This window comes from Falco rusticolus, chromosome 14 (assembly GCF_015220075.1).
Source record: "Falco rusticolus isolate bFalRus1 chromosome 14, bFalRus1.pri, whole genome shotgun sequence".
NCBI lineage: Eukaryota > Metazoa > Chordata > Aves > Falconiformes > Falconidae > Falco > Falco rusticolus.
Window position 1 is genome coordinate 78,017 of NC_051200.1, and position 15,884 is coordinate 93,900.

The 15,884-nt window shown below is 60.3% G+C and overlaps 1 protein-coding gene across 1 annotated transcript in view; it reads right to left on the minus strand.

Annotated features, from left to right (window-relative positions):
* Positions 1 to 14,464, minus strand: part of LOC119157548 (BCL-6 corepressor-like protein 1) — a 29,816-nt gene extending 15,352 nt beyond the window's left edge. Inside the window, 5 exon segments of the mRNA XM_037408560.1 lie at positions 177 to 342; positions 659 to 3,226; positions 3,500 to 3,590; positions 6,514 to 6,652; positions 14,357 to 14,464. Of these exon segments, the coding sequence (XP_037264457.1) occupies positions 177 to 342; positions 659 to 3,226; positions 3,500 to 3,590; positions 6,514 to 6,599 (2,911 nt within the window). The 5' untranslated portion in view covers positions 6,600 to 6,652; positions 14,357 to 14,464.
* Positions 14,465 to 15,884: the final 1,420 nt, after the last annotated feature.

Here is a 15,884-nt window from a genome sequence, read left to right on the forward strand (position 1 = left end):
GGGCTGTTCAGCATCACATCGCAGCTCTGTTTTGGATCCCAACCCACTACGGGAAGCCACTAGCTCCAGAGGCTGTTCAGCTTCAGAGTAGCAACAGTTTGGCCACATGGGCATTAGGGTGACAGGAACCGCTGCAGCCTGACCCCGCAATAATACATTGCCATTCACAAGGGTACCTTCCTCGTGGCTGTCCCCACGGTGTGCTGGCGATGGGAACTCCGTCTTTGCTGGCCTCCTGCGCTTACGCTTTACCCTGAGACTGCTGTGATCTTGCCCTGATCCCAGGCCGCTTCGGCCTTCTCGCTTGCCAAGGTCATGCAGATCGTCATGGTGTTTTCGCCACTGTGAATGGAGGACATGGACTGAAGCCTGAGCTGCCAAATGACTGAGCTGGAATAGCAAAAGAGAAGGGACAAAATGCTGTCCCCTACTCATCATGCCGGTGCCCTCCAGCACTTTTGACACCCCAGATCCATTTTTGCTCTAGATAACCTGCAGACACGGGTACATTAATCCACTGCCAGGTAATGCCAAAGAGCATGGGCGGAAAGCCCTGTGCACTCAGCTGTGCCCTCCTCTGTGAAGAGCTCCCTCCTCGCCTGCAACCTCGCCTGCTAACCTTTGCCATAACCCAAGAGGCCCAGCCTATACCACCTACCTTCCGGCCCTGCGCACTCCGGCTCCCCGATTTGCCTGAGGGCTCCTCACCATCCTGGGTTTGACACTTCAGTCTCTTGTGGGCCTGCCTGGCGTCCCCACCATGCTGCCGCTTGGACTTGCAGTGCACGCTGCCCTCTTGCTTGATTTGGCCTGCTCCTTTGAGTTTGACCTCACCAAAGGCCTGGGGAGCAGTCCCAGCTCGTAGACAAGTCCCAGAGGTAAATGACATGTCACACTCCACTCGCTCCTTCTTGACCCTGCACAGATCCACCTGACGCACGCACTGGAGGGGCTCTACTGCTGGTGGCTCCTGGGAGCCTTCGCAGCCTAGCTCCTTGCGCTGACTCTCTGTGGGCACCTCTGAAATCATTCGCAGGCTCTGCTGCCCAGCTGCAGGCAGATCATGCGACAAATATGCTGCTAACACTTGGGTTTTAGGCTTTGCGTCCAACTGTTTGCGGCTACAGCTCCCCTGAGGAGCCTCAGTCTGTACATTACCCTCCTTACTGGAGTCAGCCTCTGGCCGATCACACTCTTGACTCTTCTGTGGAATGTCCAGCTTCCCCTTCCCCCCTTTCACATCCACAGCACTGGTCTGAAGAGATGGACCAGCAACCAGTGGGACTGGATTGGCTGGCTCCTCATAGAGCTTGGGCAAGGCCCGGCAGCTCTTGCTCTTGGCTACAGCTTCCCGTTCCTCGGGTGGGAGCCTGGGCAGCCCCTCTGGCAGGCTCTGGGCAGCTGTGCTGGACTCTGTGGGCTGCACGCTCGGGAATGTTGGGAGCTCACCTGCACCAGCTGGCTTACAGGAGCTGTTCTGGTTTGGGGGCAGCTGCCCTGCTGTAGAGATGCCGATCGAAAGCAGGGGGGTTTGATGATAAGGAGACCAGCCAAGAGGCAGAAGCTGAGGATTGGAAGGTTTTCCATTCACAGGGCATCGTGGGTACACACTTCCCTGGCCAGGATTCCAGGTGGACATGTCCTTGGACTGACACAAAGGAGCTCCTGGAGCAACTCTACCATGAAGTCTCCTGGCGGGATCCTGCTGTCCTTCTGTGCTGACCTGGTTGGACTTCTTCCCACAGGGAACCCCAGCACTGCGAGGCTCTCCCTGGTCAATGATGGAAATAGGCTCCTGCTTGGGAAGGTGGCGCGGATCTCTGCTGAAGCTCATGCCAGGGTCCTTGCTGAGCAGCAGCGAGGCAGGCACCGGGTTGGCGACGCCGACATAGGTGCCTGGAATGGTGCTGATGAGCGTGGTGTTCTTCACCCAGGAACCCTGCTCGCCATTGCGCAGGAATTCAGGGAAGATGACTAAGGGAGGGGTGGTGCCAAGACACGAGGTGACGCTGCTGCCCGTAGTCTGGGCTGCACGCTGGGACTTGGACAGGACTGTGGTGAGGAGAGCTTTGCCACTGGTGTGCACGGGTGTGAGGATGGGCATAGGAGGTGTTTTGCGTTGACTGGGTGGAGGCAGTTTCTGACGATTGGACTTGGAGGAGAGATCGAGAGGCATCTCGCTGCACTCTGGAGAGGAGACCATCTCACGCTCGAGCTGTGGAGGGGACTTCAGAGGAGAGAGTGAAGTGGCAGCCCCCGGTACTTGCGGCTCGGGAGCTGCCGGGGCTCTGGCATGCGCACCAGTGCCGGAAGACGGAGCAGCACTCCCGCACGATGCTGCCAGCGCAGCCTGGCTGGATGAGAGGGAAGGGCCAGCGGTGCATGAGGGAGCGCCCTCAGCAGCAGCCTGGGCACTGCTTCCACCCGAGGGCGAGGGGCAGCTAAACTGATTCACCTCCACAGACACCACTTTGGCGTCTGAAGCCAAGGGTCTGGTGACAGAGAAGGGGTAGGGGTAGGAGCGCAACTCTGGGGAAGCGATAATGCCTGGCAGGCAACGCTCGTGTATGTACGAAGGCAGGACAGGGAGGGTGAGGGTGGAGGAGACCCCCAAGGTGGCTGGCAGCGTAGCCACACTGAGTGGCTGCCCGCAGCTGGGTGGTGGGATGTACACCAGTGACTGGCTCGGGCTCAGAACTGCCCCAGCCTGAAAGGTCAGGGGTAGTTTTTGCATAGCAGGGGCCTGAGATGTGGGAAAGCACACTCTGTTCAAAGTAAAAGTAGCAGGAGTGGAGGCAGAGGTGTTGCAGCTGGAGACAACCACAGACAACGTCCCTTCTGCCAGCGTGCCTGGCCCCTGTGCTCCAGTGCTTGGGGTGGTTTTCTCCTTCCCAGCAGGCTCGCTCTCTGGAGCCACGGAGCAGGCTGGAGGAGCATCAGCCTGCTTGTCACTGTGAGGCTCTGCAAGTGTCCAGGCAGCATCAGCACCACCGCTCTCCTGCTCAGCAGCTCTGGGGACTGGAGGCTCCTGCCCTCTGCCATCCCCCTGGCTCACCAGAGGGCCCAGGGCATCATCTTTCACAGTCTTTCCCACACGCTCAGGGTTTGGGTTGGGATCAGGTGGCTGCTCTTCCAGTTTGGGCCCCAGCTTTTCCTCCACCGTGTTGCCATCAGCATCCAGCCCCTGGGCACTGCTGCCACCACTGCTGACTGCTGTGAGCTCCACCTGCAACAAGAAGGGAGAAGAAAGTGTTCCTGAGAGCTGTGAAAGTGGCTCCTAGCACAACAGGCAGGACCTTCTCTCTATGCCCCGCTCAGGACACAGAGGCAGAAATGGCAAACAGTTCTTGCCAAACTAGAGCGCTGCTTTGCCTTACTGCACCTAAGTGCACCACCTTCAAGAAGGAGCCTGCGGGACCCATTAGGGTAGATGCTTTTGTTTAGCTTGTTCCACCAGGGAACGCCTTCTTGAACCCAGATGTGCACACGAGGAGCTCACCTCGGAAAGGCTGCTGCTGACGCAAAACTCTTGAGACCCCAAGTGCTGGGAGCTGCTCGTTTTAGACTCCTCATCAGAAAGGGGGGCTCTCCTAGTCGAGGAACAAGACACAGCATTACGAAAGCCCAAGACACCCTCCCAGGATCCTACCCCTCCCTGTCCCCGCATGGGACAGCAGATCAGCTGGCAGCCTGAAGCAGCATGCCTGCTCCAGGTAGCTAGCTCCTCATCAACACAGGTTATGTGGCCACTGCAGGCTGAGGGGATGAGGAACACTGCTGTCCACTGTGGCCTCCCTCTCCCAGAGCTCTGCCCGCTGGATAGCACCTCCTCACACAGAAATGCTTACCCTACACCACCTACGGGCCTGACAAGACCTTCTCTGTGGCACAGCAGCTCTGTGCACCCTCCTTACCCATGGCCATTTTGGCACACACACCCTGGTGTCACCATGGGCCAGCCCAGCCCTCCCTGGCTGCGCTGCATCACAGTCCGGCTCCACACATCCACTCCCAACCCCTCCGCTTCCTGTTCTGCCCCACCACACGTTTCCAGTCCCATCCTCCCCCGAGCCCCAGCCTGCCCCTCTCTTCTTCCACAGGCACCTCCGCACTCCCCATTCCTCTGTCTCCCAGCCACGCTCACTCCCTGCCCTGGGACTCCCCAGCCCAGCCCTGCTGCTCCCCGCCAGCCACAGGTGGACATCTCCCCCCAGCGCCAAAGCTATCTGGGCTCAAGCCGTCCGTAACAGAAGCAGCAGGTGCGGGCAGCCGCCTCGGTGTGCAGTGCCCTGCTGGCCTGCGCGTCTGACCCTTTCTCTTTGGAAGACAGTTTCTGAGCGGAAAGCCTGAATTTGGGGTACGGACTGTGAGCTCTGTGGAAATGGAGCACACCGAGGAGACAGTTGTTCTTGGCATCTGCGAGAACCCTGCACAGGAGACAGCGCTTGTGTCTTCAATGCCCTGGCCTGGGACACTCCTGCCCCAGCAGTATTTACCCCACAGGGATTCTCTGCTCTCAAAGGAACCAACCTCCAGCTCAGCTTCTGCTGCTGACATGATTTTTCTGGATTTGCTCCCCTAACCCCCAGGCTTTCACCACAAAGTAATGGACACAAGCTACAGGAGCCAGCTTTCTCCTCAGGCTCCCGCAGCCCCAGCACAGGCACCCCGCTCCGGGCTGCCTCACAACCCCCGTGACAGCCTGGTCCCTTCGAGGGGCTCCTGCCCCCTCGGCAGCAGTTTGGCAGGGCCCCTCCAGCCCAGACCGGCCACAGCAGGCCGGAGAGGCCTGTCACTAGCGAGGGGAGATGGGGGGCCGGGCCGGGCTGTGGCGCGGGGGCCGGGCTGGCAGGGGCCAGGCCGCCTCAGCACAGCCGGCGGGGCTCGGGCTGCCGCACAAGGGGGCCCGGACGTGGCCAGGCCCCGGGGCCCAGCCCCGCGCTGGGGCAGACCCGGCCCCGCCGGACCGGGAGGGACCTTTGCGGGGCGGGGAGCGGGGGTCCCGGAGCCAGCCCGCCGGCGCAGCCCGGTCCCCGAGGAGCCCTGCGGCGGCCGGCCGGGCGGAGCGCGGGCGGAGCGGGGCCGGGGCCGGGGCCGGGGCCCGCCACACACAGCCGGGCGACGCGCCGGTGAGACGCCAGGGGGCGCCCGAGCGCAGCTGGCTGCCCGCGGCACGGCGGGCGAGCGCCCGGGAGCTGGACAGCGGGACCCGGCCCTTCCCCGCCACCGGCACCGCCTCCTCCCGCCCTCGGCTACCTGCCAGGGCGGCGGGGCCGGCTCTGCCCCGTGCCGGGCCCAGGCCCTGTCAGCTGCCGGGACGGCCCCGAGGGCAGCCCCGGCCCCGGTGCTGCGGCCTGCCCCGCCTCCGGCCCCGAATGCCGCCGACCGGGGCTCCTCCACAGGCCGGCCCGTGCCGCGGCGTGGGGAGCCCGCCACACCCGGCTGCGGGGCACGGGGACGGCACGGCCAGCCGGTGCCAGCTGCCTCCCACCTGGCCCCAAGCGGGGCGGGCAGCCACGGGACAGCGCTCGGCTGCAGCCGGCCCGGTGTGCCCGTCTCACTCGCACCCCGAGCTTTGATGTTTGTTGTCAACTAGGAGTAGCTCCACGTGGTTTAGGAGAGGCGGAGGGCAACGCCATCCCCAGCTCTTATCTGAGGGACACACAGCAGGCCAAGCGGCTGCTGAGGGCTGAAGATGATCTCTGCCCGCATGTCTGCCTCAAGCCACAGTCTGAACTCTTCCCTGTCCCGCCGCTCTTCTGACCGGCCCTCGGAGGACTCGCCGCCAAAAGCCTCAACACCCACAGTCAGGAACGACAGGTGCGTGCTGCCTTCAAGCCCGTCAAACTTTTCTGGCTCTGGCAAATGCAATGAACACACGTAGTAGCCTCAAGGAAGCCACAAACTGATCAGTTTTGAGAACTCCCCCAAGAGCTGTGGAATAAAAAGGTGATGCAAAGCCACGGGGCAGGCCAAGAACTCATCTTGATCGATTCTGCCTCCCAGTCACTAATCCTCCCTAATCTCCTATTTGGTGGCATGTCACAACTCTCCCTTCTAATCATTTGGTCTGTACTAACCCTCCTGGGTCACCGCCGACAGGTCTTAGCTACTTGGCTCGCAGCGGGTCGAGCTCTTCCCCTCTCTGGCAGTTAAGAGCACACGTCTGCTGAAGCCAACAGCACATGCAGAAAGCTCAGCCTCATCACCCACCAACGGCATGGATGTACTACAGCTACACGCAGCCAGCAGCTCCTCTGCAGAGAACTCCAGCATGCTCTGCTTGTGCGCCCTCCTTGTTGGAGCACGGGATGTGGGGACCAGCACAGAATGCCACTGTTTAACCACACACCCATCCCCTCCCTGCAGCTCTTTCGCACCTCAGTCCATTTTACACCATAGGAAGAACAGGTTAAGCCAGCACCAGCTCCCTTCCCGTAGCCTTTCCCGATCCCTAACGCACTTTCTCCACTCTCTTCCTCCTTCCCCTACCACGCCGCCCACGCACCTCACCTCTCCTCGTTGAGGCCACACATGCGAATCCGGTCTGTGCTGCTCCAGTTGTGCACCCCACTGTAAAGAGGTGCTGTAGAGATCATGACAGCTGCTCGTCACCAACCGGGACTTGCTGGGGCTCACGGGGCCACTCTGCCTACAAAAGAAAAACAGAGGATTAGTAACTCTCCCTGGGATGCTCGCATTCAACCATGCTTGAAAAAGAGCCATCCGCAGCTTCGCTGTCAGGCAGGTTTGGTGCAATACCCAAAATGCTACACCTGTGCCTGGAAGATGGCTAGAAGACATCAGTAGCGCCTTGGGACAGAATCCACGGTACGCTCATCCTCATATTAAACAATGTTACTGCCAAAAACCTCTAGCTACCCTGAGAGTTTCACACAGGTGTCTTTGCACACATATGCACCCCTCAAAAGAGTCCTCCACTCTTCTTCTCCCCCTTCCAGAGGAGCCTCCAGACCCCGGTAGTGAGCCGCAAGACCAAGCTTCTTCATGATGGTCTGTTACAATGCTGGCATCCCCATAGCTTCATATAACTTTCATAAACCGGCACACAGCGGCTTCAAGGGGGAAAGCCTCAAACAAGAAGGCAGCTGGGGTGCCCTGCAGGGGAGCAGAGGTTTGCCAACAGGGCCGTCAGTGCCATCAAGTGATAATCCCCTCCCTCTGTCAGGAAGGTGCTGGTATTCAGTATGATTACGGGTGGAAAACATGAGGAAATCCAGAGATCCATGAGCATCCAAGATTCACCGTCGGCTGGAGGAGCTTTTGAGGGAGAACGTTGCAGCCAATCGTGCAGCACTGGGTGTTCAAGCATTAAGGCAGCTTTGCTGCTCAAGTCCTATCAGGGAAAAAGCAACGAAGGAAGAGAGGCTCTACTGTGCTAACAAGTGGACTTGGTCGAACCAAGTAGGACTGACGCCAAAAGGCAGAGAGAGATGCTGTCAAAGAGGTTCTCGCTTCAGAGAAATACTAAACACACGAAAGTAAAGCAGGCATAGAGCCACAGCAATGCTCTTGGTGCAGCGGGTGAGAGTGGGAAGAAGCTGAAAGTGACACATGATCCCAAATCTCCCTCGGTTGTCTTTTCCCTGAAAAACCTCCTGGTGACAGAAGGACTGAACAGGACAAGAAGCAGCTTGCACCATCCGTTCATGCTGAAACGAGCCACGCAGGGATCTACCAGGCAGCAGCTCAAGGGATCAAGATGTGGAACTGAATGACACCTCTGAACACAGCTGCTGCCAGCCATCCTCACCCCAGCCCAAACATGCCAGTGAGGATCCTCCAGACAGGAAAGAAGGGTCAGGCACCCAGGAGAAATCGGGGCAAGGTAGCTTGTTTGCGAAAAAGAAGCAACTGACCCATCTGCACATATGAGGGCACAAGTGAGCAAACAAACTAGGGAAATCAGAGGTCAGGAGAAGAGGGGGAAACCTGCTAAAAGACACAAACCGTAAGATGGAAGAAATACTGTATAATGGAGGGAGACCCGGGCAGACGCTAAGACAGAGAGCAGGGTCATACCCAAAGAGAATGAGAGGTGGCTTGGAGCAGGAAGGGGAGGAGTCTTGTGATGCTTGGAGAGAAATGCAACATAAAGGAAATAGGGGAACAAACAATCTGCGGGGATTTCACCATCTTAGGCTAAACTGAAAGAAGGGAAAGAGAAAAGTTCTGCCCCTGAGCACAGTGGCAGGACAGATGCTTCAGAAGATATCAAAAGGGACCTTCTGTGCAATGGGGGAAGGAGATGCACGCGGCTGCACGATGTAGAACAGGAAGGAGTTGGAGATGAGCTGAAGCCTCAACTAAGCACAGATCAAGCATGACCCGAGAACAGGCTTGGCAAGGGAAAAATGATAGTGGCGTGGTACAAGGAGCTGGGAGAAACAGCACATTTTGAGTACTTGAGTGAGAACCGGTCAACAGAGGAGGCACAATGGCCACGAGAAGACAGCCAGCAGGACATAGTAACAGAGATAGACACTGTTTCATGAATTCTTGGCCTCTATCCTCCACAGACGATGTGGGACACGTGCCAAAGACAGGCATTTCACAGGGAATGAAGAAGAACAGAAGAGAAAAAGCATCAATATTTTAACTCAGAGAAGGAATAAACTGGGGGCAAAACAACAGACGTGGTCTCCAGTGCAAACCAGCACGAACAGCAAAAGAGCAGCACCCTTAAGAAGGCAGCCCAGGAAGTTTATTGAGAAATGCAAGGATGAGCAGCTTCCCAATGCAATGCCAAACCAGAAAGAGCAACTGCAGCCTTCCTGGGTCAAAACACACTTTTAGTCGAGTCGACACAAGGAAACCAAGCAAAATTTTTGTCTTCACTGGTGCAGCTTAAAATGACTTTAATCAGATGTAATTAAACTAGCAGGAACCCCTTGGAGAACACAACTAGGGCATGGCTTCACATGCCTGCCTTCGAGTAGAAGAAGCTGTTGAAGAAATTTTTGAAGCCCTTCTTTCCCTTCGCCACTTCAATCATGTCACTGAAAATGTGCAGGGTCCTGGTAAACTTGATCAGGGAGTTGATCTCTGTTAAAAACCTTTTCTTCCCCCTGCCCCTTTTCCCCTGTGGCTGGACTGGTTTTAACCCATACTAGCTCCTTGGTCAGGTTCACCAAGAAGGAGAGAGGGCACAGCCTGGCACAGAATCTGCTTAATCACCACGTCTGCCAAAGGAAGTATATATGAAACCACAGTCTTATTTTGATTTAGCTAAATAGGTGCCCAGCCAATTCTAAGTAATGCCAAAGAAAACTAGTTTAGAATGAAATAAGAACATAAACACAGCACTTTGTGTGGAGAGTCTCGTCATGTGGTATTAAAGCTCCTTCACCTCTCAAAACAAAATGTGCTCTAAGAATTGTGAACAAGGTGCCGAACACATTCACCAACAACAACAAGCCCTTGGAGAGGTTTTTAATCAAACTAACGTGGTGAATTAAAAGAACGGGGGTATTTTTTGTTCATTAAGGCAAAACCTCTCATCATTTTGCAAAAGGAGAGGATGCTACTCTGCAAACCAGTCTCTCTTCCAGGCTCCAGAAAAAGCAAAGCAGAAGATGTTTTCCTTGTAGTAAAAGCATGCTTTTACTCAGGTTAGTGATGGCTCAGCTACAGGTGGAAGTTCCCTTGGATTAAGTCAAGAAATTACTCTCTGTTATGTAATACCACTGTCCAGCTGATGGAAACAAGTTTCCTGAGATTAAGTTCTTCGGGAATGGGTATTTTCTAATAATTATCTCTAGACAAATCTTCCTTGCACTAAAATCACAACAGCACCGAAACAACTGTCATTTCAACACAGGTCAAGCTGAGGGTGGCAGGACAGGCTGCTGTTGCCTTCACCTACCAGCTCCCACATAGCTGAAGATAATTAAGCCCACATAATCTCCAAGATGACCCCTCTTAAAATCCTGCTTGCTCCCTAGCTCTCAGGGATGCTAACTTGAGTTGCCCAAGGTAAGGCTTCCTAATCAAGTTTTCCACTGCAACACTGCACCTCACACACCTCCCACCCCAGTGTTAACAGGGCAGAGGGGTACAGGATTTGCACAACAGATTTGCAAGCTACCCCACTGAAATCCAGTCTCCTCCCTACCTTGCAAATAACAGTGACAACTCAGCCAGATCTGTTCTCTGACCTGACTCAACACTCAGCTTCTCAAGCGCTTATGTTGGCAAATACATACAGCAACTTCTCTGAGCTGACACCTAACTTCCAGCCATGGATAGCAGTTTGTTTTTTTACTGGAGCGTTTTGTACCATTGGCATTTGCCCAAACAGATGTCACATCTACATTGCCACCTAATCTAACTCACTTTTGTACTGCTTTGGTCAGGTCAACCAGAGCCATGATCTTCTAGTCATTCAACTCTATGGCAATTTGGGTGGACCAAGACCCAGGGGTACAGAAAGGGAGGCTTTCCCACGTTCCTCACAGGTACAGCTTATACCAACCCATTTCTCCACAGTGCAAACACATTCCACTTTAGGACTGTGCTTCCCTGACCCCCCCACAAGAAGTTTTTCATGCATTTTCCTGCTCTGTGAATTTCCAAATACTAAAATGACTTGGATTTCAAGACACTTACCTTTCCTCTCCCCCATCCCAGCACCAACACGTGAGCTACATGCCAACAGATCACCACCGTCTCAGCTGCACGCTGACTACGCAGGCACAAGATGACAGTTACCAAAACGCCAGCAGCCAGACTCCCAAAATCCCCCAGTGCAAGGCTTCCCTGCATCTGGGCTATGGGCAGGCACATTATTCCCCAACACAGGTTGGAGAGCACCGCATGACAGCATTCCAGCAAGGGCCTGACAAGTGGCAATATGCACCATTGCCAAGCAGCCAGGGTTCAGACGACGGCACAAGCTCCCCAGGACGAACAGCAGCTTCGCCTTTCCCTGCTGCATGAGCAGCAGCCACGGCGCAAGCCTCACGAGGCCAAGAGCCAGCTCCAGAGATCTCATAGTGGATCACATCGGTAGGAACTCAGTGCAGCTTGACAAACAAAGCAATGCACTCGGCTGGGCTGCAGGACCTTTACAGACACAGTAAAACGCTGCTCGTCAGCGGTGCCTCCTTTCGCGCCAGCAGCGCTCTCGGCTGCTGCATTAAGTGGGCCAGTGGCACAGAGGAAGGAAAGGGAGACTTTCCAGCCCTACGGTATCAAAAAGAGGAAAGCCCAACACATCCCTCTGCAGCAAGAGATCGGGAGGATGCGGCAGCTCACCTCTCCGCGGTGCTGTACGGCTCCTTTGCCCAGGGGGCACTGCAGAAGGCCGGGAGGGACGCACTTTGACCCTGGAAACACACCCGCACAAGACACCTTTGTAAGGTTCATTCCCAGAGAGGACCGAAACCTCGCAGGCAGGGTTTCCTTCCCCCAGATGGCTACCAAATACAAAACTAGGCGGGCTGCTGGAAACTCAAGCAGGACTTGCCACTCAAGAGTGCATTGCCCACGAGACGGCCACTTTGATGGGAGCAAAAGAAGTGGAATAAGGCAGCACATGCCCCTGCAGCAATTCAGAGAGGCTCAAATGGGCCAGAAGGAAACGGTCTGCATCGAGGGGAATGGTCTCCTTCACTTGCAATAGTTTGTTCACTTTGGCAATCTTTGTTGCCATTAGTAACACAGGCAAGAAATTATATTTGTTTTTTTATGTGATTATTGGGCATCCATTTGAGGTACAGAGGTACAGAGTGAGCACCAATCCTGAGAGGTGCCTGAGATGCCTTAACTCTGAGCATTGCTTCAGAAAACCCTTTAAAGCCAACTGCTTGAAAAAAAATAAAAATTAAATTACACAATCAAATCAAAAAAATCCTGACAGTCCTCTCGCAGGACTCACTACAGGTGTGATACATAGCAAGGGAAAAATTTTAAAAAGAAAACTGAAGAAAAGGAAACAGTTTATCTTATATTATGTTACCACTCATGCAGAGGTCAGAAACTGTAGCAGAATTGACCTCCACCAACTGGGGTGGAAAAAAACGCAGCACGGACAGGACATGCCACCTTCACTGCCCGTTGTGGTGGGAGACAGTGCCAGACGCAGGGTCCGGCCTGTGGCCCGCGCGGCAGCCCCAAGCTCGGTTTTGGTTTCCCACTGGCTGTACAGCAGCCCCGACTGATGCGGAGCTGAGCCAGGCTTTGCCTACATGCATTTGCTTAAGCTGATTTAAAGACACAGTAACACCGCAAGTAATTATAGATACTCGGCACGATGAATTGGAAATAAAAAAAGAAAAAATCCATCCCCATTTGAAAAAATAAATAAAAGTTCGCTGCATGTTCAGTAGTCCGTTCATAATAAGTCCCAGATGTGGTGCAATGGGTGTCACTAAACACTCGCTCACTCGAGACAGCAAGGCTGTCCCCATGAAAGCCCACTCTCACAAATTTTTAAGAACTGGAATAAAAGAGACACTGAGGAGGCTAGCGTTAAAAAACGTAGTATCTGACAAGGTGCAGACCATCCGAAATACTGCATCCAGAGCAGTATTTCCTGCTGTCAGGAAATACAGCCTCCTGTCCCCATGAGACAAGCTGGCACGCCAGAGCCCAGAGGTCCCAAGGGCGGTTTTGTTCTGAAGGCCAAGCTGCGCCAGCACCGGGTCTCCGACACCCCCCCAGAAAGGCATCTCCAGACACAGGTGACAGTGACAGAGCTGGTGCCCTCGATGGGCACCATGCAGCCTCCAGCACTGCGCTGGCACTGGGACTGGCTAAACCCAAAGGCTGACGACGATGATGAAAAAGGCAGGGTGGGGAAGGGAAGGCTGATGCAGACATGGCGAAAGAAAGAGGTGGGCATGCTGCGAAGGGCACAGGACGTGTTGGCCCCTCGCTCACAAGGATCCCCCCCAACTCCGGTGGTGGCAGGCAAGCATGAGGGTGCTGGAGAGCAGATGCTCTGAGAGGAGAAACTTGCCTCATCTTTATTTCAGCCTGAAAGACCTTCTCGACGGTGCCCTCCTGAACCGGCTTCACCCATGCTCGGATGGAGGTACCGATGCCGCTCACCGAGACGCCAGCAATAAGCCTCCCGAGTACCGACACTCCACCGAAGGAGTTTTGGTTTCCTCTCCGGTGAGGGCGGCAGGAAGCACCTCCTCCTCCCGCCCGGTCCTGCCGCTGCCCGACCCTCACCTTGGGCACAGGCGGGGGGCCCGGCCGCTCTCGTCGCACCGGCTCGGGGGACGGCGGCGGCGCAGGAGTGGCACCGGTCCGGCCCGAACGCACCCTGACGCCCCCGGGGCTGGGACGGCCAGGGGGGCTTCCCTGCCGCGGCACGTCCCACTCCCTGAGCCCCGGGAGGCCGCGGCACGGCCCACGGCCCCACGCCGCCACCGGCGCCCCGCGAGGCGCACAGGGACCCCCCCTCGCCCCGGCCCGGTACACGGCGGCTCCGCCCTGCAACCCCCCCCCCAAACTCCGCCGACGGCCAGGCCCCGCGGCGCTGCTCCCCGCACCGGCTCCCGCAGCCCCGGCCACGGTGCCCGCCCCGGTTCAACAGTTGCCCCCGGGGCCGCTCCCCAGCGGCGCGCGGAGCTGCCGCCACTCATCCCGCAGCCCCGGCGGCCGCGGCCGGGCCCCCGCGCCGCCGCACCGGGGCAGCCCCGATCATGGAGGTTGCGACGGCGGCGGCCGCGCTGTCCCCGGGGAGGGCTCTTCCGCCATCGCCCGGCGCCCGCCCGCCCGGCCCCCGAAGCCGCTACCGACGCGGCCGGCCCCGAGCACGGCGGTTGCCGGGGCAGGCTCGGGCCACGCCGCCAAACTCCGCGAGCGCCGGCACCGCCGTCCCGCCGCTGGCGGCCCGCCCCGCCCCGCCGCCCCGGGACCCCCCGCGCCGCCCCGGGAGCGGCAGGTGCCGCCGGTGCCGGAGCCGCCGCGCGAGGCAGGGCAGAGGCACGCCGCGCCGTCGCGGGGCAGGGAGCGGAGCCCGCCGCCCGTCCGTTGCCCCCGGACCGGCGCTGTCAGTGCCCGCCGTCCCCGCCCGCTGTCCCGCCGCAGGACGCTGCCCACCCGCCCACCCACCGCCGCCGCCGCCGCCGCCACCGCCACCGCCCGCCCCCCTCCCCACCCGGCGCCACCACCAGCCCCCCCCGCCGCCACCCCCGGTGGTGTCCCGGGACCGTTTCCATGGCGACCCGGTCCGGCCGGGCGGGGGGCTCGGGCCGCCCTCTGCCGTCCGCCTCCCCCCCCCCCCGGCGGTGGGTGCGGGGCCGCGCGGGCCCGGGGTGCCCGGCAGCGGGGGCCGGGCGTCCGGCGCGGGGCGGCGGGGCGGCGGGAGGCGGGCACGCACCTGCTTCCCGAGCCGGGCGGGCAGCGGGGGGCGGCGGGCCGAGGCGGGCCCCTGCCCGAGGCGGTGGGTCGGACACTGGGCGCTGCGAGCGGCGGTTCGGCGGCGGCGGCGGAGACACTGGCAGCGGCAGCCGGAGTGTGAGGGCGAGAGCGAGCCGCCGCCGCGGGGGCTGACGGGAGCTGTAGTCCGGTAGCCGCCGGCCGACCGGCCGCCGCGCCGCCCCGAGGACTGCGGCTCCCGGCGTGCCGTGCGGCCAGCCCTGCCCGCGCGGGGGGGCTGTGCGGAGCCAGCCGAGTCCGGAGAGGGAACGGGCGGGGAGGGAGGGGGCTCCGCGCCCGGCACAGCCCGCGGGAGGGGGCGCGGGGGGAGGCCGCTCCCGCCCGGGGAGGGGCCGCAACGCTCCGCGCTCCGCGGACGGCCCGGCGCGGCGCGGTGGGAGCCCCACGCACACACACACATACGCACACACACGCCCGACCCCGCGCCGGGGCACCGGAGCCCGCACCGGGGAGCGGCGCTCGCTCCGCACCGCGGCGAGGAGGATGGAGGAGGAGGAGGCGGCGAGGGCGGGCGCTCTCTCCACGCCCGGGCAGCGGCTGGGAGCCCGGCAGCGGGCAGCGCTGGACGGGCAGCGCAGGCAGCAAGCGCGGCGCCCGCAGTCCCCGGTGCCCGCTGCGGGGGGTGTCCCCGGGCGCAGCCCCGCCGGTCCGGCCCGGCAGAGCGGCCGCGGAGCCGCCTGCCCGGCCGAGGTGGGCGCGGGACCCCCGCGCCAGCGGCGATTGCGCTGGGTGCTCCCCCCGTCCCCGCCCGGGCCCGGTGCCTCGCCGGGCGGGCAGCGCTGCGGGGCTGGCGCGGCCCCGGGCGGGGGTCGAGGCGCCTCCCCCGCGCCATGCGGGGCACCGAACGGCGCGGCACGGCGCGGCGGCTGGAAGTTTCTCACGGCCCTCGCCCGCAGCACCGGGGCCCGCAGGCCCGGCGGCCGCCGCATACCCACCCCCCCGCCCCCCCGCCGCGGTGCCCGGAGCGGAGCGACCTCGGGCGCGCCCCGGCCTGCTCCGGCCCGGCCGCCTCGCCGGGCCCGCACCGCACCGGTAACTGACAGCCTCGCCCGGCCCGCGGCCGCGCCGCCCCCCGGCCCCCGCACGGGCCTCGGGGACCGGCGGCCCCGCAGCGCCCCGGCACGGCCCCGCTGGGTGGGCACTCGCTGCCCGGCCCCGCCACGCCGCCCTGGGCCGTGTCCCGGCTGCCCGGGCCCTGCGCAGGCACCGCCCCGCCGCGCTCGCCTCTGCCCCGCCGCCTGACACGGGCTGCGCTGCCTGCGCCCGGCCTCGCCCCCGGCCCCGCGGCCCGGCCTTCCCCCCGCTCCGGCCCCGCCGCCCCATCCGACGCCTCCGGCCCGGCTCCCTCCCCGGCCCCCGCGCACCGCCATGCCCCGCCGTTGCCGCGGGCGGGCAGGGGGGAGGGCAGTGCTCCCTGCGGCCCCCCGCGTCTACGGCGCGGGGCTCTGCGGAGGGACGTGCAGCACGGA